Below are 22,086 nucleotides of genomic sequence, written 5' to 3' on the forward strand. Positions count from 1 at the left end.
ATGCTGTGTTGGATATAATGGATTAAAAATAAATAACTGCATTGAGATATATATATATATATATATATATGTTTAAGTTATTTCAAAATAATGTTTCTTTGTATTCCAGAGATCTAGTGAAAATTACAGGGAAGAATCTGATGTGAAGATGAGGTTTCCAAATAAGATACTATAAGTTAATATATAAATGCATCAAAGATTTTGAGCCCATGTCTTAAACGCTGTTGAGACATGTATTAATAAATAACTATAATGCTCATGCATGTATATGATATAAGATGTGACTAAGAAATGAAATATCTACCAGTATATCAGATGAACTGATATACAAGATAAGTGTCACGGGGAACTGAAATCAGAAAGCTAGGAAATTAATATATTATAATACTGAAGGACCACAACTGCTAGGAAAATCACAGAAGAGGATAGGTTGTTTTGCAATAGTGATTAATATTGGATACATATGGTGAACCTGCGCAACAATGTAGCACTCCATAATCACATTATGCAATGTTTAATCTACAGGTGTATTTTGCATTTATTCCCTATAGCTGCCACATGTGCCAGGGTTGACACTGTGGTAGAAAAAATAGCAGCAGGGGTAAATACAATTCAAACCTGAGGTAAGAAATGTGTCATGTGTAAAGATAAGGTATTTACATCAGAGAGAAACATGACAAGTTTAAATATGGCTGCCAAATGAGAGCAGAATGGGGAGATGTAGGAATCAGAGCGAAAATAGCAGATACAATAAAAGGTACTAAAAAGTTAGGCACAAAGTTAGGCTGTCATTCAAATACTGCGGTAGCTCAGAGGTACTGAGTAGTACTGTGCTTACCAAGCTGGAGTGCAGATTAGACTGGCAGAGTTCTGAGGAGCGAGCAGGGATTCTGACCTGCTGCTTGTGGCGGAGAGGCGCAGTTGGCGGATGACGTCACCGCGTTCCGGTAGTGAGCGCTACAGAGTGACAGGCAGGGAGAGCGGATGGCTTGCTGGAACTGGAATCCGGCAGAGAAGTTAGGTGAGTCCTTAGAAGTTCAGATGGGGGTCACAGGATATAATATCCTAGGATAGGATATAGTAGGTAGACGAAGTAAGTGAGTATGGAATACTCTTGAAGTTCCTGGAGGTGTAAATTGTGAACAGCATTCACAAACGGCAAAGGCTCGCAGGTGATCACAAACGGAAAACTGCAATACTAAGCAATGAGATATGGTTAGGAGGAGCCTTAAATAGGGAGAGGAGTGAGCCTGCTGTAGGTCTTAAAGGCACAGTGGAAGCGTGATACCTGACAATAAGTCAGATAAACATATATAGTTTATTGATTTATACCACTAATCCCACATAGAAAATGTTATTTTAAATGCATTTTAAAATATTACTAGAGATATACTCATGTTTAGTCTCTATAGATACTGTACATGTTAAATTATATCAGATGGTATATATATGTGACCAGACAAGCTTATTAATATCAGGAAATAGTGAGTATATTAAATATACAATTAAAAGATATAGTAGTTAGCAGTGTTGAAAATTAAAATATTTGTCTTTGTCTGCTGCCCCCGATGGCCTAAATCTAGTATTACAACTAAAAATTATTTAGGTGTTAAAAATGGCATTTCCCAGTAGCCAATCAGAGGTAAGCTCCATGGAGCGTATCCAAAAAGGTTCACCAATAATTAGAATAAAAAGGGGTGGGATGTATCATGAGATATAACCTCATGTAAAGGGATAGAAGGGGTCTTTCGCCTGCTAAAGTTTTGACTGATACCTGTGCTGCTTTCTTGGGACACAGTCACTATAAGCAATATTGGGCTACCTTTTCATCCATATTGCAAAATACCTCTCTTAATTTATGAGGTGAACTTCAATTTTCTCTGGTAACGTTTAAAAGGTTATTTCATACTTTTATATTTAAATCAAAGGTATTCTATAGCTATAGTTTAATTAAAGCTGGTGATTTAAAAGGGCACTTTATATTTTAAGTTATATCCATAGTCCTGTGTAAATAAGAACCAGTCATATTCAATGCTAGATATTCTTGTTTGCTAGATAAAGGTTTTTTTGTATTTTATATCTTTAAGTCAGGCTTATTATTGCAGTTACATTTCTCTGGTGTATTAAGTTATTTGCAGCTATTGTGATATATATTAAAACTAATTTTATTGTAGCTAAATAAGAGGTTATTTCCACTCAGATAAATTGTCATATAAATTGGATGTTAAAGTATTTTTTGCTATACTGTTTAACTAAACACTGTTAAGCTAACGATCCATACTCTGGTATTTTATTGTGGTATTTTAATGTGATTCATTGTGAGTAAGGTTAATTTTAAAGGTATATTTTTTATGATCTGTTGTATAGAATATTGTAACGGAATAAGCATGCATACTTGATTCAAAGCTAGTCTCTACTTAATATATTTCAATGTGTTTATGAATTTAACTAATCTCAAGAATTTAGGAATAAATATTAATTTCAATTGTTTTGTATATACATTTTTATTGGAGATTATTTTAAAGAATAATATAAATAAATTATATTTATAACCCTGGTATATACTGACAACACCACAACTGGAGCTTTAGACCAAATAAAAATCATCCTCACCGGATAAAATTAAAGATAAGGCAACCCGCAGGTTATCGCCCAGGAAGAACGGACAGAACAGGGGTCCGAAACTTCCAAGCTCAGAACTGGAAAAGGATACATAAATAACAAAGACTATAAGATGACTTCATCCCCTTATATATATGCCATGCCAGCCATTCGAAGATTAAGACTGAGAATCCCCTGACCCATTAAGAGTGGGATCCTCCAGCAACGCCAAAAAACGTGCCTTAGTAGAACACGAAAGTGCGCCAGTCTATAACGAAAGGCGCAACAAATCTCCGCCGGGACAAAAGAAAACACTGGCCCGAAGGTTGACCCCCTGAGGCCTCAGGGGCAGTCGCTCCCCCGGAGGACTGAATTGGACCAGGCGATCCCATGCCTGACGAGCCCCGGTTAACGGAAGACGGACAATATCGTAAGCACACTCCCGGGAGGTGCAGATGTGCCAGCGCCAAAGATATGGCCATGAGGAGCCGTGTCGTAACCTCCGGTGGGAACAGGCCACACTCCCTAGAAGGATAAGTAGCATTTGGGATACCTGCATGCGTAGTAAGAGTTAGTGGTAGGGAACTTGTCTCATGAGAAATAGAATCCCCAGAGACGGGTGGCTCAGTGGGCACCTGTTTCCCTGATCCCGAGGAACAGAGCACTCTAAAACGGCATTCGGAACATAACTTATGGGCATGTATCACCCGAGTCAAATCATATTCTTTGCAAGAAGTAGAGTCTGAATCAGAGACATCCGTCTCCAAAAAAATCAGAATCCTCCATAACTGGGACACTGAATAAAAATTGGACCAATAAGAAAAATCTAAACAGCACCTTAAATCTAAATGGCTGAAGCAACACTACACGGTAGCAGACAGAATCACATAACAAACATGATTATAAACCCCCCTGTTCAATAACCCCCCTCAGGAGATATTAACCCTTGATTCCTAGATACAAAAAGGAGCCTCACTGAGACCCTATGTTAAAGTTATCCCCGAAAGGTTGTAACCCCTCTCGGATAAACAGTTGTAATTACAATACATAGATGATGAAAGCAAAATGAAACGATCTTACCGGAATCTACGCCGTGGAAAAGGAACACGGCCCTTCAAGTGTGAGATAGTAGCGTCGCTTCTGCCATGGACTTGAGAAAAAAAAGCAGGCAGCGAAACTCGTCAACGCTGATTGCTTGTGGAGCTGTTAATGAGTCGGGATGGTTTCGCAGAAAGACTCTCCCTGCATCTCCGGACTCTAACTTTCACCCATGCTCTCACTGAGAGGCTGACAGGACTACTTAAAACTCCAGTCCCATGCTGAAGAGTACTACCCTCACTAAGAGACTATCGAAAACTTCTGACACTTCTCTGCCAACCTCCTGGGACGAAAGGCAAAGAATGACTGGGGGATGAGGGAAGTGGGGGAGGTATTTAAGCCTTTGGCTGGGGTGTCTTTCCCTCCTCCTGGTGGTCAGGTTCTGAATTCCCAAAAGTAATGAATGCAGCTGTGGACTCTTTCCATTTATGAAGAAAAGAGGTATAGTTTGTGTGGGTACCTCAAAAGGGAAGTATGTGTCTAACATCTGAACTAGTACAGAAGTGTGAAATGGTTGAACAGCGGAAGGGTTAAATTCAATTGGGGCGATTGCTTGATTTGTTGTTTTTTTTGTAATGAGCATTTTATTTTGACATTTGTATGCCTAAGTGTTTTACATCTAAATTTAACACAAGCGGCGTTGCAATTTTTTCAGACATGTATCGACAACACTGTTCTACTAGTTCCATTAGAGTCTTTAAGTAGGAGACGGTTAGGGTACGGTAAATGCATAGCCTGTCAGTCAATACAGAGTATAATCCTCCTAACGCTGGCTTCGTTCTACTCCCGTTTACATGTAATGCAACAACCTTGCAGTCCAAAGCGATATGACGTAAAATCTGCCGCAAAGACTTCTAGTTACTTGCTTACAACAACAAACTTCGCGTTCTCTGTCATGTGGGTCCTGGTCACGTGGATAATTCCTAAGCCATAGAAAACCTCGCCCTCCAGCTCTCCCAATGAATGAGACTAATGGAAAAGTGGGGGTACCTAGATGATTGGCGGCTTAGTCATCCATTCACGATCCAATTGCAAATCTATGACATCAGATATTTTGATAGGCGGGGCTTGTCGAAGCCGGAAGTTTATTATTTGTGCATTGTTTCTATATCTCAGATTGACAGCGCATTTAAGATGATTTCGTATTGATGTTCGGACATAGGCATTAGGCAGTTTTGCTGTATAGAGTAGAGCGATGAGAGGGCATAGGAATTATATGTATTGACTGGTGTCAGTGCAGTGTAACAGAAGAGCACAGTGTTTCAGGCAATTCCAGGTTTGACAGTAGAGGGTTGACATGACTGCAGAGCCATACAGTGCATCAACCCTTTCTCCATTCTTCATGATTAATTAGATGTGTTTGTGGCGTATTACTTCCTAGATACTTGAATGTGCTTTTATAATAGTAAAATTGATTATGTAACAGGTGTCATAAGTTATAATATTGCAATTTAAACGATCACTAGTTATGTAAATGGTATAGGATGTAACAATCTTATATAACCCTATATATATGTTTACGTTTCTGAGCGTAAGCTGAAATCGTACCTTGAATTTTCTGTGAGGATATTTACATACTCAGGGAAGGAAGGTTTTTTTCTGCCATCCTATAGAAAATGCCTTGCACCTGTGGCAACTGGAGAAGATGGATTCGCCCTCTCGTTGTTGTGCTGTATGTTGTTGGACTGATAATAGGAATTCCAGTATGTATATGGCAATTACAGAAGATGGGGGTAAGCATTTCACACCTGACAATTTTACAAATATGTAACTCTGATATATCATTATATAACTTGAACTGAATTTAAAGGGACATGGAAGTCAGAATTAAACTTGTATGATTCAGATACAGTATAGTATGCAATGTTAAAGGGATACTAAACTTAATTTCTTTCTTTAATGATTCAGAGAGAACATGCAATTTTAAGCAACTTTCTAATTTACTCCTTTTATACATTTTTCTTTGTTCTTTTTCTATCTTTATTTAAAAAGCAGGAATGTAACGCTTAAGAGCCAGACGATTTTTGCTTGAGAACCTGGGTTATGCTTGCTTATTGGTTTGCTAACTGTATCCATGGTGCTGAACCTAACATGGGCTGGCTCCTAAGCTTTAAATTCCTACTTTTTAAAAATAAAGATAGCAAGAGAACAAATAAAAATTGATAATAGGAGTAAATTAGAAAGTTGCTTAAAATTGCACACTCTATCTGAATCATTAAAGAAAAGGTTTGGATTTTGTATCCATTTAAGACACTTTTTTAATTTATTTCTATTATCAAATTTACTTTGTTCTTTTGGTATTCTTTGTTAAAAAGCCTATCTATATATCCCTAACAGTAGCAATTTACCATTGAGAGCTAGCTGGTGATTGGTGGATACACATTTGTCACTTTTGATTGGCTTAGCAGATGTGTTCAGCTAGATCCCAGTAGTTGCAACTCTGAAATTGACTATAATTATGTGTTTAATCTATTTATTTGGGGATAAACATGCATAGTTGTATATAAGCAATAGTGCAATAATAAAATAATTTGACGTTACAGCATTTTCTTTTTTCACTTGTATGTTCCTTTAAAGAAAATAAAAAATATATACATATATATTATAGGAAGCAATTGTTAAGGCACACAAGCAATACAATGCAACCAGAGAAAGTCTTTATATTTACATGATTTAGATAAGGTTAGAAGGACATGAAAATCAAAACTAAGCGTTTATGATTCAAATAATAGAGCATGACCTTTAAAAAAAAATTGTGTTTGCTCTATGCAGTACCAGCTCCTGCTGATCATGTGTAAGAATTCATAGTGTATGAGTTATCAGCAGATGGCTGTCGCATGATACAAGGGACAGGTAACATAAAGGAAACTGAAATTAGTCAGAAAAAACAACAATCTGCAGCTTGTTTGGAATATACAAAAAAAAGTGTAAATGTATTGTCTTTTTATTATGCATTTGTTGGTTATGCAATTCTATTATATTTAAAGAGATGTAAACATACAAAAAAGAAAATGCTCTAATATGTCAGTCTGTTTAATTGTTGCACTATTGTTTGCATATAACTGTGTCTAACCCACGCAAAGGGATTAAATATAGGAAACCCAAAATATTTCTTCATGATTCAGATAGAACATGTAATGTTAAACAACTTTCCAATTTACTTCTATTATCTAATTTGCTTTGTTCCTTTGCAATCCTTTGTTAAAGATAATGCCTAGGTAGGGCCCTTTAAAGACAGCTTCCAGAGCAGCAATGCACTGCTGGGAGCTAGCTGAACACATCTGGTGAACCATTGACAAGAGGCATATATTTGTAGCCACCAATCACCAGCTAGCTCCCAGAAGCACATTGTTGCCGAGAAGGATATGCACATATTTAACAAAAAAACCCCAAAGAAAATGAAATAACAGAAGCAAATTTAAATGTCTTAAAATGGCATGTTCGATCTCAAATATGCAAGTATAATTTTAACTTTACTATCCCTTTAATGGTTATTTAGCATCACAGGGCAGCCAGATTTTACCTTTTTTTATTGGTGACAATTTAGATATGAACATTACAAAGATTATATGTGATGATATTTATTGCTCTAATGGCTCTTGGAACAAAACTGCCACAAACTGTCACAAAAACATTTAAAGGATGCACATAAGGCATATGATTACAGCTTTCTTTGTATTCCACCTAGTGCATTTAAAACCACATCATTTGTATTTCATTTGTATACTTTTTAATTAGAATCTGTGTGATTTTGCAGTGTTATTTTTAAAGGGACATGAAACCCAAAACTTTTTTTCTTTACTATTCAGATCCAGTTTACATATGTTATCAATTTTTTTTGTTCTCTTGTTATACTTTGTTTAAAAGCATTTCTAGTTAGGAGCAGCAATGCACTACTGGGAGCTAGCTGCTGATTGGTGCCTGTACATATATGCATCTTGTCATTAGCTCAACCAACGTGTTAAGTTAGCTCCCAGTAATGCTTTGCTGCTTCTTCATCAAAATATACCAAAATAATGACGCAAATCTGCTACAAGAAGTACATTGTAAAGTTGTTTAAAATTGTATACTCTATCTGAATCATGAAAGAAAAAAAATATGGGTGGCATGTCCTTTTTAAATGGCTGCAGAAAGATGCACTTTGAAAAGCAGTGTAATAAAACTTAATAAATAAAAATAGGGACAGCCAAGTAAAAAAAAACTTTCATGATTCAAATAGGGCATGCAATTTAAACAACTTTCCACTTTACTTTTATCACCAATTTTGCTTTGTTTTCTTGGTATTCTTAGTTGAAAGCTAAACACTAGGAGGTTTATATGCTAATTTATTAGACCTTCAAGGCCGCCTCTAATCTGAAAGTATTTTTACAGTTTTTCACCACTAGAGGGAGTTAGTTAATGTGTTTCATATAGATAACAATGAGCTCACGCACGTGTAGTTACCTAGGAGTGAGCACTGATTGGCTAAAATGCAAGTCTGTCAAAAGAACTGAAATAAGGGGGCAGTTTGCAGAGGCTTAGATACAAGGTAATTAGAGGTAAAGCTTGTATTAGTATAACTGTGTTGGTTATGCAGAACTGGGGAATGGGTAATAAATGGATATCTTTTTAAACAACAACAATTCTGGTGTTGACTGTCCCTTTGACTTTAACATTCTAATAATATTTTGTGTACTATTAGAGAACAAGCAGAATTATATCTGTCTCTTTATTGCAAATCAGAACTAAACTTTTGTCTATTTCTTCTGAATCATCCTATTAGTATTTTAAAGCAGCATTTTATGAGAAATGTATCAATCTATATCCCATAGAGAAGACAAAATTGCATTTGCATGATTCAGATAGAGCATGTAATTTTAAGATACTTTTAAATTCACTTCTATTATCAAAATTACTCTGTCCTGTTGGTATCCTTTGTTGAAAAGAAGATGCACATATCCTACACTGCTAGCTAGTTGGTGATTGATGGCTGCATACTTTTTGTCTATTGTCATTGGCTCGTGAGATGTTTTCAGCTAACTAGTGCATTGCTGTTAAAGGAATAGTCAGGTAGAGCAGGCAATTTTAAGCAACTTTCTAGAGGGACTAAATTATAACTCTGCAGGTATCAGCTTCACTTCAGACATACAGGAACACACAGTAAATTTTTTGGATATTACACTGAAGGGACATGCAGGCCAGAGGATCACCACAGAAACCTATCGCAAACCCATTTCAGGGAATTCTCTCCTACATGCATCAAGTTGTCACCCGAGAGGAGTATTCAGGGGTGTAGCAAGAGGTCAGTTCATCCGCCTAAAGAGGAACTGTACTAGTTACTATACGTATGAGAAACAAGCGGATGAATTAACAGATAGGCTTATGGAGAGGGGCTACCAGAGGTTGATTGTAACTAAAGAAAGAAACATTGTTACTAAAATTAATAGAGATGATCTTCTTAAACAAACCAAAAATAAGAACAAAAGTAAAAAGGGGCAAGAACTAACAACTGATAATAAAATTCAATTTACAACAGAATATTCACAGCAATATAGTCAGATATGCCAGATAATTAAGAACAACTATCAACTCCTATTAGCAGATAATGCTCTAAAAGAAACAGTAACTAAGGGCCTAAGGTTTACTTACAAAAGAAACAGAACGATAGGTAATATAATAGTGCCTACAAAATTGAGACAGGATGAAACGAGTGGATCCGCTTGGTTGAGATTAAATGGTACCTAAAGGTGCAATTATCTTTCTTGTAAAGCCTGCGAAAGAGTGATTACAGGGGATTCATTTAGCTCCGTTGTCACTGGAGAAAACTTTCAGAAGAGCGTTTGTCTAAATTGCCGGTCTAATTTTGTAGTGTATCTGATCTCATGTACCCATTGTGCCCTCCAATATGTAGGTCTAACGACTAGGGAGGTAAGAGTCAGGATAAAGGAGCACCTGGCAGATATAAGGGTGGGTGTCCTTACTACGCCCCTAATCAATCATTTCTCAGTTACACACCAAAAGGATGTAAGATTCTTTACATGGACAATCATTGAGAGAGTTCCAGTACAAAACAGAGGGGATGATAGAACCCGTAAATTGGGGGAACGTGAGGCCTTCTGGATTTTTTGGTTAAGAACTAGGGTTCCAGAAGGTCTTAATTCTGAATTTGATTTAATTAATTTTTGGTAGCCCTCCCCTGGGTTAAAGGGACACTGTACCCAAAAAAATTCTTTTGTAATTCAGAAAGAGCAGGCAATTTTAAGCAACTTTCTAATTTACTCCTATTATCAATTTTTCTTCGTTCTCTTGCTATCATTATTTGAAAAAGAAGGCATCTAAGCTTTTTTTTTGGTTTCAGTACTCTGGACAGCACTTTTTTATTGGTAGATGAATTTATCCACCAATCAGCAAAGACAACCCAGGTTGTTCACCAAAAATGGGCCGGCATCTAAACTTACATTCTTGCATTTCAAATAAAGATACCAAGAGAAAGAAGAAAAGTTGATAATAGGAGTAAATTAGAAAGTTGCTTAAAATTTCATGCTCAATCTGAATCACGAAAGAAATTTTTTGGGTACAGTGTCCCTTTAATAAACTTATGGTGGGTTCCCAATTACCTGATTTTCTATTGGTTTTTAGGGTCATGGGGTTTTATTACACTCAAGAGAATCTCAATATAGGTTATGTTAGAAACTAAAACTAATACAATGAGTGTTTATCAATTCCCACTTAGGTTATAAGGTGCCCAGTAGGAATATCACACACACTAAGTCAAAGTCTGTGTGTTGAAGGGAATCCATTTAATTGCAGGAGTAACGTAAATAACACCCCCAAGGTATTTATCTTTAATTGTACAGACCTTTAAGACACAGGTAGTCTAACTCTATAGAGTGATACGTTTTTGCAATCAAATAGATTATATGAGGGGTAGTTACTAGCAACTAGTGAAACTAGCTAAGGATCACGTGCAAAAAAAAAAAAAAGCCGTGCACACTATTGGTCTATGGGTATTAACCAGACCATCGTAATATGTCAATCATGCAAAGTTAGTTCATGGCGTGTACATACAGCTGATGGAAGCATACTATATTACCATTGGTTGAGGCAGGTAACTGGGGGAGTGGCTATCTAGCTCCATGGTTAAACATAAACAAAGCAGAAAAATTGGACCGCACAAAGTAATAGTGTGTCCAAAGAAAACAAGGTGCGCCTATTTTATGCTACTCCCTATGAGATGAAAAATTGGATCATATAAAAAAATTATAAAAATATATAATAATCAAAAATGATAATAGTATCTTGCGTATAATATAAAATGCTCCCTTGTAATTATTATTAATTATATATACTTAAACACAGTCCTTGATGCAAGTGGTATGAAATTAAATGTCCATTGGTGCGGATGATGTGGCAATTCGAAATATGTGAAGATCTGAAGGGACCCAAGAGGATAGCAGCTCTCTCCACAAAAAATGATGACAATATCCCTCATCCTAGAAAAAGACAAAGAAGTGGCGCTCTGGTGCAGATAATCCTAAAAATATGGACAACCACTATAATCACGAACTCAGTACTCACAAGTGTATTTGCACATGCAGCGCAATAATCGGCAAGCCGAAGCTTCAGAGCCGCTCGGCTGACTCGCTCAAGTCCGGTCAGCTGCTTACAGCAATAGCGTTCCAATAAGTAAAGGTATGAACCTGTAATGTAAAGGGAAAAATACGCCCTTGGTGCAGAATACCCCGACCACTGCCGAACACACAACAATAACGATGAGCTTATACTCACAAGCGGAGTTGCACAATCAGTGCAATATCGGGCAGACCGAATCTTTTAAGAGTCAGCCGAACGGCTCTTAAAAGATTCAGTCTGCCCGATATTGCACTGATTGTGCAACTCCGCTTGTGAGTATAAGCTCATCGTTATTGTTGTGTGGTCGGGGTATTCTGCACCAAGGGCGTATTTTTTCCTTTACATTACAGGTTCATACCTTTTACTTATTGGAACGCGATTGCTGTAAGCAGCTGACCGGACTTGAGCAAGTCAGCCGAGCGGCTCTGAAGTTTCGGCTTGCCAATTATTGCACTGCATGTGCAAATACACTTGTGAGTACTGAGTTCGTGATTATAGTGGTTGTCCTCATATTTTTAGTATTATCTGCACCAGAGCGCCTCTTCTTTGTCTTTTTCTAGGACGAGGGATATAAACAAAGCAGGCAGCGCTGTTAGTGATCAGGCTAGAAATGGCCATATATTATCATTACTATTGTGAGAGGTAGCGATCGGTGCCTGTGAATTTGAAAGTCTACCAGTATAGAGTATACGATAATTAGCAAGCGTAGCAATTCTGTTATGTTACAGTATGCATAAACTATATGAGTAGAGCTGTCGCACTATAGACATTGAAGGGATAGGGAACACTGGTGACATAAAAATAATGTGTTTTGATTGGTGTAAGCATGTAAGGGGTGTGAGCCCCGTATCCAATAGAATTCCAGATGAGGGTTTTTAAACTGGAAGTTGACAATCAGTTTTTAAGCAGGCTAGGATTAAGGCAGACGCCGAAACCGGTCAGCCTTTTGTTTATCTGTTTTTCTATTTTTCACAATTTGACTCTTACCCTGGGGTTATGATACCCTTTTGAAATCAAATAAAGTTTATTTTACTCACTATTTTGGTGCTCCTGATACCTCTTTTTTGATATTTGTAGGAACTTTCTAATTTACTCCTATTATCAATTTTTCTTTGTTCTCTTGCTATTTTTATTTGAAAAGCAAAACTGTAAGCTTAGGAACCGGCCCATTATTGGTTAAGCACCTGGGTAGTGCTTTCTGATTGGTGTCTAAATGTAGCCACCAATCAGCAAGTGATACCCAGGTGCTGAACCAAAAATGGGCTGGCTCCTAAGCTTACATTCAAATAAAGATAGCAAGAGAACGAGGAAAAATTGAAAATAGGAATACATTAGAAAGTTGCTTAAAATTGCGTACTCTATCTAAATCATGAAAGATTTATTTTGACTAGACTCGTTATATAAAAGTGATAGTACAGTAATATAAATCATTTTAAAAAGTTAGGAAACAGAAGTGAAGTTTTAGTAGTCGTGGATTCCTGGCACCTAGAATTTATCAAGCCTGATATAAACAGTTTCCATATGCTTATGCCATAGGATACAATTACATCTCTGTATTCCTTTCACAGCACATATTAATTATTCATAAACATGTATTTATATACTTGATAGCAGTTAGTCAGCAAAGATATTCCAGTTAAAGATTAGATCATTTTTGTCTGTTCATCAGTGTTCATATGTAGGGCTTATCTGCAATTCAGCTAAATATTTATCATATTATGTTACAGATATTACTGCTGTTTGAAAATATTTTTCATGGGGTTATTTTTATCTTTGTTCATTGCAGGCGGGTGTGCACACTAAGGCTTGGTTTATTGCTGGGCTATTTGTGCTTATGACAATACCTATATCGCTCTGGGGAATATTGCAACATCTGGTTCATTATACACAGCCTGAATTGCAGAAACCAATCATAAGGTACTTTACTCTCTATTAGTCATCATAAAAAAGAAAGCAATTCTTAAGTAGAATAACACTTCTCTTAAAAACATTAGGGTTGTTTATCCATTTTTATCATGCATGTGACCCACTTTTGATGTAGGTGAAGGTGACTTCATTGCATTGTGTTACAACCAGTACTTGGAGCAAGTATAAGGAAAGTAAGCACACATGGCCTACTGCCATATAGTGAGTTGTGTGCATTAAAAAAGCAGTGCTAAGTTTTTTAAAAAAAAATGTGTTTGCACAACTGAAATGTGCTAATGTACTTAACAAATTTGACTTTTACACACTTTTTTTGTGAATGCTATTTTCTTGTTTTATCAGGATATTGTGGATGGTGCCCATTTACAGCATAGACAGTGTAAGATTATTATTATTATATTATATATTTTTCATTATAATAACTTTTTAAATATTTTTATAATATTTTCTTTGCTTCCTCTAACAGTGGGTTGCTCTGAAATATCCTGATATTGCAATATACGTAGACACCTGCAGAGAATGCTACGAAGCATATGTTATCTACAACTTTATGATTTTCCTCTTTAACTTTTTAACAAATCGATGTCCAAATCTGGCACTAATCCTTGAAGCCAAAGACCAGCAGAAACATCTGCCTCCTCTATGCTTCTTTCCTCCATGGGCAATGGGAGAGTAAGTATCAAATCTTCTCTAATATGACATATTTATTAAAGTATTGCAATGCTGTAAGCCAAGGAAAATTCATCTATAGTGTTGTAGCAGTAAGCGTGTCATGGTACCGGTTAGACATATCATTTATTTAGAGTCCATGCAAATTCGTTGAGCAGTGTTTTCCACAGAGAAGATATTGGGGAAAACAAATAAATAAATACATCAATCAGTAGCTGAACTATACAAAAGGATTAATTAAACATATTTTACATTTGCACCCTGTCACCTGTTATGTTTCTGGAAGACTGTTATGGACTTGAACTATTATTGGATATCTAATTTGTTAGAGTATTTTATTAATGTATGAATGCTTGCAGCTAACTATGGCCTAGTTTCCATTGCTGTTGTATACTGTGGAAACTTGTGATAACATGAAACCTCTCCATAGACTTTAATGGAGATACTTGTTTTAAGTACCAGTTTACAACAGCAAAAGAAACCAGGTCTATGTGTTTAACCCCAGCACAGAGATAAAAATACTTAATATAGCACTCCTGTGACATCCCTAAATAAGACATGGCCAGTCATTTGTGGCTAGTGTATATGATATGTCTTGGTGGTAGTTAGTCACTGTGTACTCCTGCAAAAACCATTAATAGTATTACAAGCATCTGCAGGAGTACCTTTTTAAAAAGGCATTGACTCTCTCCACTGGGAGGTTGATTTCTTTTGATGGCTCTTGTTTACATTTTTTTGTTAATTATTTAACAAAACTGCAGTATTTAAATTTTTAGTATAGGTGATGGTTTGTTAGCCGTTCTGCATTTGTTATATTGCTCTGTGAAATTCCTGGCTTGTTAGGCATTTTTAAAACAAGTAATTGTGATATTAAACTTTTTTAATTGTTGGGATATTTTTAATTTATCATTATACTAACACTTATTTCATAATTAATGATAAAGGAAATCTGTTAATTTGCTATTGATATGTTATATCAGTGCTCAATCTTAAATAAGTTTGAAACTAGGTCAAGGGACATGAAAGAGACATAAATCAAAATAAAACTTTCATGATTCAAAAATAGCAGGTCATTTTTAAACATTTTTTCAATTTACTTTCGATGTAGAATTGTACACATTCTGAGGCACCTGCTCCTACTATTCATGCTCATATACATATGAGTCTGTGAGTGGCTAATGGCTGTCACATGATACAGGGGATAGGGAAATTAAAGATCCATTGTTTGAAATTCAAACTATTGCATTTTATTTTTATTATGCGTTTGTGGATTGTGCAATTCTACTGTATGTAAAGGGACAGTAAACACCTTGAGATTTTAATATAAAATGTCTTGTTATGTATTGTAAAACATCTTTGAAATTTACCTACTTTATTATTTATTTTTTCCCCTTTGCATATAATTTAGCTCTGAAATTTGTGGCTTCTTTAAATCTCAGACCTGGAAAAGCACTCTGCAGACTGCTCGCAGTGAACACTGCTACATATCTTTCCCTATTGGTTTTAACTAATAACTGCAAAACAATTCACTTTATACTAGCAATATGACTGTGGCTAGCATTGTTGTCTGCCGACTAAAGCCTGGATTGGCTCCTCCAAATAAGGCAAATGATGGGTGTATTTTGGCTATTCAGAAACAAATGCTGTAAATAAAATGTTACCTTGATTTATAAATGTTTAGACTTGGAACATATGTTGGTATTTACTGTCCGTTTTAATGTAATGCAAGTGAGTATATACAGTGTACACTGACAGTCATACACTGCATGACATGTCATTGGAAACTATCGATATTAATACAATTTGATTAAAAAAAAGTTGGATAATTTTAACTTTCAGGCCTAATATTGTGTGACACCTAGCACTGTAGGCGAGTCAAATTGTGTTCCCCAATTTCTTGGTTAATTTAAAAAAAAAAAAAAAAAAAAAAAAAAAAATATATATACATACATACAGTGTTCCCCAATTTCTTGGTTAATTTAAAATATATATATATATACACATACAGTGAGCTTGGGCACATCTTAATCCAGTGCTTCGCTAGTCTGAGCGCTTATGGCTTTTGTGGATCTCTCAAGATACCTATGTGTGCCCCCACTTTCCACCGCCACCTGTCTCTGCAAGGCACACCAAAAACTATGTCCGGTGCGACTGGATACTTTCCAGGCCAGGCGGCTGGCTGTAAGCCCCAGAATGCTGCACTACCAAAGGGGGAGAGGTCTAGGTGGCTGTTACTGCAAATTTGTTGTGCCGATGTACATCTGCAAGGGGTAAGAGTGTGTGTGTGTATGTATGCATGAGTTTGTGTGTGTATGGAGAGAGAAGATAAAAGAAAAAAAATATATATATTTGTGTTTTTGGTCATAAAAATTATATATATATGCGTCTCATACAAAAGCATTTTACAATGACACTTTATTGTGAGTGATTCAGTAAATTAAAGTTGTATGCACCAGATAGTTTTGAATGAGTGTGAGAGAAAGGAGAATGTATTTGCCTGTGTGTTCAATTGCACACTATGTTTTCTTTTTTTTTTTTACATAAGCAAAGTAGTAGTGTTACTACATTTGTTTCGGTCCTTATACTCAAAACCTTTTTACAGCTGAAATGAACAGATCTGTGGCAAATGTCTGAAAACCACAGTTAAAGTGAACTAAAATCTTTTGAGGTTAAGTTAAATCAATTGCAAACATCTTAGTGTGAAGATAATTCACATAAAAAACTTAGTAACACAAGTTAGAAAACTGCAAAACACAGCACAGCCTTAGTTGGTATAATGGCCAGTATAAGAGATGTGTAATTATTTCTACACATGTAAAATTGAAAAACAGTGTACGGTAGTACCTACTGCACAATTCAGAACATCAGCAGTAAGACTGGTGAATATGTAGCACAACGTGTAAAATATATTCTGTATAGATGGAGAAAATATATGCAGACTATCAAAACTTCTTTCTAGAAAACAAAAATAATAACAAATCCAATTTTACAAAACCATACTGCAGCTCACCTCAGTCACCATAACTAAAGTCAAGTATTTAATTCTAAAACTATTGCCTCTATAACATAGAAACTGCAATATTCTTCCTTAAAAATGTGCAGATTCTCAGCAGAATGCCACGTATAAAGGACCCAGCCTCTAACAAATACAAGTGGGTATTGTAATAGAAATAATCTGGTTCTCATGCATATCCATTTAGCTCTTCACGTGTTCGTGCCAGTGATGTGGTGCAGCATTCACTGTAGTGTGTGGAAAGTTTTTAGTTTTTTTATTTCTTAAAAAAGAAGCATGTTGCATGTTTGACGCTATAGTGCAATAAGTTTATAAATTAAATTTTTTTGATGGTGATAATGGTAATAACTTTTGTAAGTTTTTACTAAGGGATACAAATATGTGAGACTTGTATAACAATTTGAGTGAAGCAGGGATCAGACTGATATATTTCAGGATTACCTTTTATCTAATCCTTTGCAGACTGCCCCCTTATTTCTGTTGTTTTATCAGACTTGCATTTAGCCAATCAGCGCCCTCTCACTTGTAAATCCACGGGCGTGTCGTTACAATGTTATCTGTATGGAACACATGAACTTACGCCCACTAGCTGTGAAAAACTGCCAAATGCATTGAAATAAGGGGCGGCCTTCAAGGTTTTAGAAATTAGCATATGAGCCTACCTAGGTTTAGCTTTCAACAAAGAATACCAAGAGAACAAAGCAAATTTGATGATAAAGTGAATTGGAAAGTTGTTTAAAATTGCATTCCCCATCTAAATCATGAAAGTTTAATTTTGACTAGACTGTCCCTTTAACCCTTTTTATAAAAGTTTCATGCAGAAATCTGACCCCTTTCAAGTTGAATTCCTTATACTACTTTATTTTGAAGCCAATGTACTTAAGAACTATCACTGCATACTATAAAATATAACAATTAACCAATATTTCACCCCTTACTGTTAAAGGGACAATGTTTTTTTCATAATTCAGATACAGCATACAATATCAACAACTTTCCAATTTAATTCTATTATCTAATTTGCTTAGTTCTCTTGGTATTCTTTGTTAAATGCATACCTAGGTAAGCTCAAGAGGAGGAAGCTAGCTGCTGATTGGTGGCTGCACATACATGCTTCTTGTCATTGGTTTACCAATGTGTTCAGCTAATCTCATTACTGCATTGCTGCTCCTTCAGCAAAGGATACAAAGAGAATGAAGCAAAATTGATGATGGTAAACTGAAAAGTTGTTCAAAAATTTATGCTGTATTTGAATCATGAAAGTGCTGTTTTTTTGTGGTGTTTTTTTAAGACACTCTCTGTGTTCCAAATAAATCTAGATTTGCCCCTTACCTATCCCTCACTGCCAAAGCTGGACATAGAGAGCATATATAGTACTAATGTTCCTTGTAATGCACTCCAGTCTTGTGTACCAGCTATATAATCACAAAGAGTACCAGTCTGACAGGATTTTGCCTCTGGGGTGGTAAGAGGCAATCCAGCTTTTTCAAAATTCAATTCGTAAAATGCCAGCCACATAACTCACATGCAGGGACTTGATTTGACCAGACTCACTAAATGCAGTAGAAACATCACTAGGCAGCCTTCAAATGCAGCTCTCCTTTCACTCTTATCACTGCATGTGACATGTCCAGTTCAATGAAAGAATGGCTGACTGCCCAGCCTCTTTTGCAGACCAATCAAACTGTCTGCGGCTATTTAGATTTTGCTGACAATGCCAAATAAGAAAAAGTTTTCGATTCCTGAAGTAAAGATACATATATTTGTCAGGTTTTGTACAACTGTACTTAAGGCTTCAATGAGAGGAAGTCATACAGACTAGTCAAATTAAAAACTATGATGTTTTTTTTAAGACCACGATCAGCAAGGTCATGGTTTGCTCTTTGAATGTCCCACTGAGTTTATGATTTTGCGGTCATCATATAAGCCATCCACTTTGTGGATTAAAACCTCAAAGTTCATGTCAGGATATGCTGTGTAAGCTTTTCAGACAGTGGTATGATGTCTTTCTAATGCCTCCATGTAATCCTCTTGAGCAGCAATGATATATATCAATACCCCTGTTCCTCTGAAGATCATTTCATAGTTAAATGTGGGGATAAAAAAAAATCCACTTGTCCTTTAAAATCCCCCTTCTGTAAATTTACAAATGAACTATTTGAAATATCATTCTTTTAGATCTTGTTGGTGCTCTCCGAGAAAGGATATATTCTTTTATGCGCCTAACATATTGGTATGTTAGAAAAGTTTTTTTTGTCCCGCTAAGACAAAGTGCTAAAAGTAATTCTAAGTTATACTTTAGGAATGCGCTTAAAAGAAAAGCAACTACCAATGTGTCCACACGTTGGTGCTCTCAAAGAACAAAGTTTAGTTGGGTGACATCTTCTGAAACAACACAATCTGGATGGAGGACTTGCCTCTGCATCTCATGTCCATCAGCAAAATGCGTAATTTACTTTCTGTAGTAGTAGCATTTTCCTCCATCTCAGTATTGTCTTCTCTGTATCCAAAGTTCTTGGAGAAGGAGTCTGCTACTCTGTGTCTCCCAACCAACTGCTTCTTCCCATAGTACTGGATGGACATGTCGACTTCAGGTGCTGTTTGTCAGCGGAACACATTAATGGGACTCACTGGGGATGCTGAGGGAGTTTAACACGCTGTCACCATAACCACCAAGATGACAGGGTGGGGTGTCTCATGCGACCCACTTTGTCCCCCCAACTGCTGTCCTCATGCCCTAATATTCCTCACTACCTAATATAAGCAAGTGATCACTTGCTGCTGAGCACCGCATACCACTTTCTTGGGTTGGATATACATTTTTAAGGGTTTAAAAACAATTCTATCATTTTGTTATTGTAATATTGTCGCTTGTATCACTCATCCTGTTTTTTGTTCTTTTTCCTTCGGTACTATCAAATGTTTTTAGAACATGCCCACATCAAGCTGCCTTATTATAGAGACTAGCTACTACAAAGCTAATTGGGAGAGATGAGATGTCTATCAAAACTGTTAGCTTACAACAAGATAGATTGTTCATGGGGTTAATAATTACTAATATACAAACAGTATCTCAAAAATAGTTCATATCAATAGTTCATAACAGTTAATAACCAACAGCCAGATTACGAGTTTTGCGTTATGAGTGGCTCGGTACTAACTTGCAAGTTATTTCCACCGCTCACCTTTTATAACGCTGCTATTACAGGTTTGCAAAAACCCGACGTTAGCGAGCAATATAAAAGTCTATAAACTCAGCAGCACAACCAAGGTAGACTGTATTCAAACTTTATTCAGTACCAGGAGGAAAAACATGGCGTCCCTTGAATTCCGATTGGATGATAGAATTCTATCAGCCAATCGGAATTAAAGGTGAAAAAATTGAGCTCGCATTCTATTGGCTGTTCCAATTGGCCAATAGCATGTGAGCTCAATCCTATTGGCTGATTGGCTCAGCCAATAGGATTTTTTCACATAGAATTCTATCAGCCGATTGGAATTAAATCAGCCAATCGGAATTCAAGGGGCGTCATCTTGGATGACGTAATTTAAAGGAAAGTTTGAAGAGGATGCTCCGCGCCAGATGTCTTGAAGATGGAGCCGCTCAGCGTCGGGAGGATGAAGATAGAAGATGCTGCCTGGAGGACGACTTCTTGCCGCTTGGATGAAGACTTCTCCCGGCTTGATGAGGATGATATTCGGTCTTCAAAAACTGTAAGTGGATCTTCGGGGCTTAGTGTTAGGTTTTTTTAAGGATTTATTGGGTGGGTTTTATTTTTAGATTAGGGGTTTGGGCAAAGAAAAAAGAAAATGCCATTTTAAGGGCAATGCCCATCCAAATGCCATTTTAAGGGCAATGGGGAGCTAAGGTTTTTTTAGATAGGATTTTATTTGGGGGGTTTGGTTGTGTGGGTGGTGGGTTTTACTGTTGGGGGGGTTATTTGTTATTATTTATTTTTTTTTACAGGTAAAAGAGCTGATTTCTTTGGGGCAATGCCCCGCAAAAGGCCCTTTTAAGGGCTATTGGCAGTTTAGTTTAGGCTCGGGGTCTTTTATTTGGGGGGGGGGCTTTTTTATTTTGATAGGGCTATTAGATTAGGTGTAATTAGTTTAAATATTTGATCATTTCTTTTTTATTTTGTGTAATTTAGTGTTTATTTTTTTGTGATTTTAGTTAATTGTATTTAATGTAATTTATTTAATTGTAATTTAATGTTAGGTGTTAGTGTAAGACAGATTAGGTTTTATTTTACAGGTAAATTTGTATTTATTTTAACTAGTTAGTTAGTAAATAGTTAACTATTTACTAACTAATCTACCTAGTTAAAATAAATACAAACTTAGCTGTGAAATAAAAATAAACCCTAAAATAGCTACAATGTAACTATTAGTTATATTGTAGCTAGCTTAGGGTTTATTTTACAGGTAAGTATGTATTTAGCTTTAAATAGGAATTATTTAGTTAATGATAGTAATTTTTTATTTAGATTTATTTTAATTATATTAACGTTAGGAGGGTTAGGTTTAGGGGTTAATTTGTTTATTATAGAGGTGACGATGTCCGGAGCGGCAGATTAGGGGTTAATATTTTTATTATAGTGTTTTGCGGGAGGGTCTTCGTTTAGGGGTTAATAGGTAGTTTATGGGTGTTAGTGTACTTTGTAACACTTTAGTTATGAGTTTTATGCTACACCTTTGTAATGTAAAACCCATAACTACTGACTTTCAGTTTACAGTACGGATCTTGTAGTTATGGGCTGTACCGCTCACTTTTTGGCCGGACAGGCAAACTCGTAATACCATCGCTATGGAAGTCCCATTGAAAAAGAACTTTTTGAAAGATGCGGTAGTTATGTTGCGTGACGGCCAAAAAAGTGTGCGGTACAGCTATACCTACAAGAATCGTAATACCGGCGGTAGGGAAAAAGCAGTGTTATACTCATAACGCAAAACTCGTAATCTAGCCGCAAGTGTTTGTAGAATAATTTTCTATCAAAACAACTAATGAGCAATTTATTTTTTTTCCATGATGTTGAAATGTAGAACTTTCTCCCTAACACAAGTAATATAGTAATGAGTCTTTAGTGAACATTTTACCTTACTGTCACTGATTCAACATATTCTTTTAATATCTGTGAAAGAATACGGTTTCCTTCGCGGGGGGGGGGGGG

At 36.2% G+C, this 22,086-nt stretch overlaps 1 protein-coding gene and 1 pseudogene across 1 annotated transcript in view; one reads left to right on the forward strand and one right to left on the reverse strand.

Moving 5' to 3' along the window:
- Positions 1–4,783: 4,783 nt before the first annotated feature.
- Positions 4,784–22,086, forward strand: part of TMEM184C (transmembrane protein 184C) — a 74,994-nt gene continuing 57,691 nt past the window's right edge. Inside the window, exons 1-4 of the mRNA XM_053703719.1 lie at positions 4,784–5,432; positions 13,097–13,227; positions 13,576–13,612; positions 13,700–13,905. Of these exons, the coding sequence (XP_053559694.1) occupies positions 5,316–5,432; positions 13,097–13,227; positions 13,576–13,612; positions 13,700–13,905 (491 nt within the window). The 5' untranslated portion in view covers positions 4,784–5,315. The remainder of the gene's footprint in view (positions 5,433–13,096; positions 13,228–13,575; positions 13,613–13,699; positions 13,906–22,086) is intronic.
- Positions 18,551–19,498, reverse strand: LOC128649665 (ras-related GTP-binding protein C-like; annotated as a pseudogene).

The sequence above is a fragment of the Bombina bombina genome, chromosome 2 (genome assembly GCF_027579735.1).
Source record: "Bombina bombina isolate aBomBom1 chromosome 2, aBomBom1.pri, whole genome shotgun sequence".
NCBI lineage: Eukaryota > Metazoa > Chordata > Amphibia > Anura > Bombinatoridae > Bombina > Bombina bombina.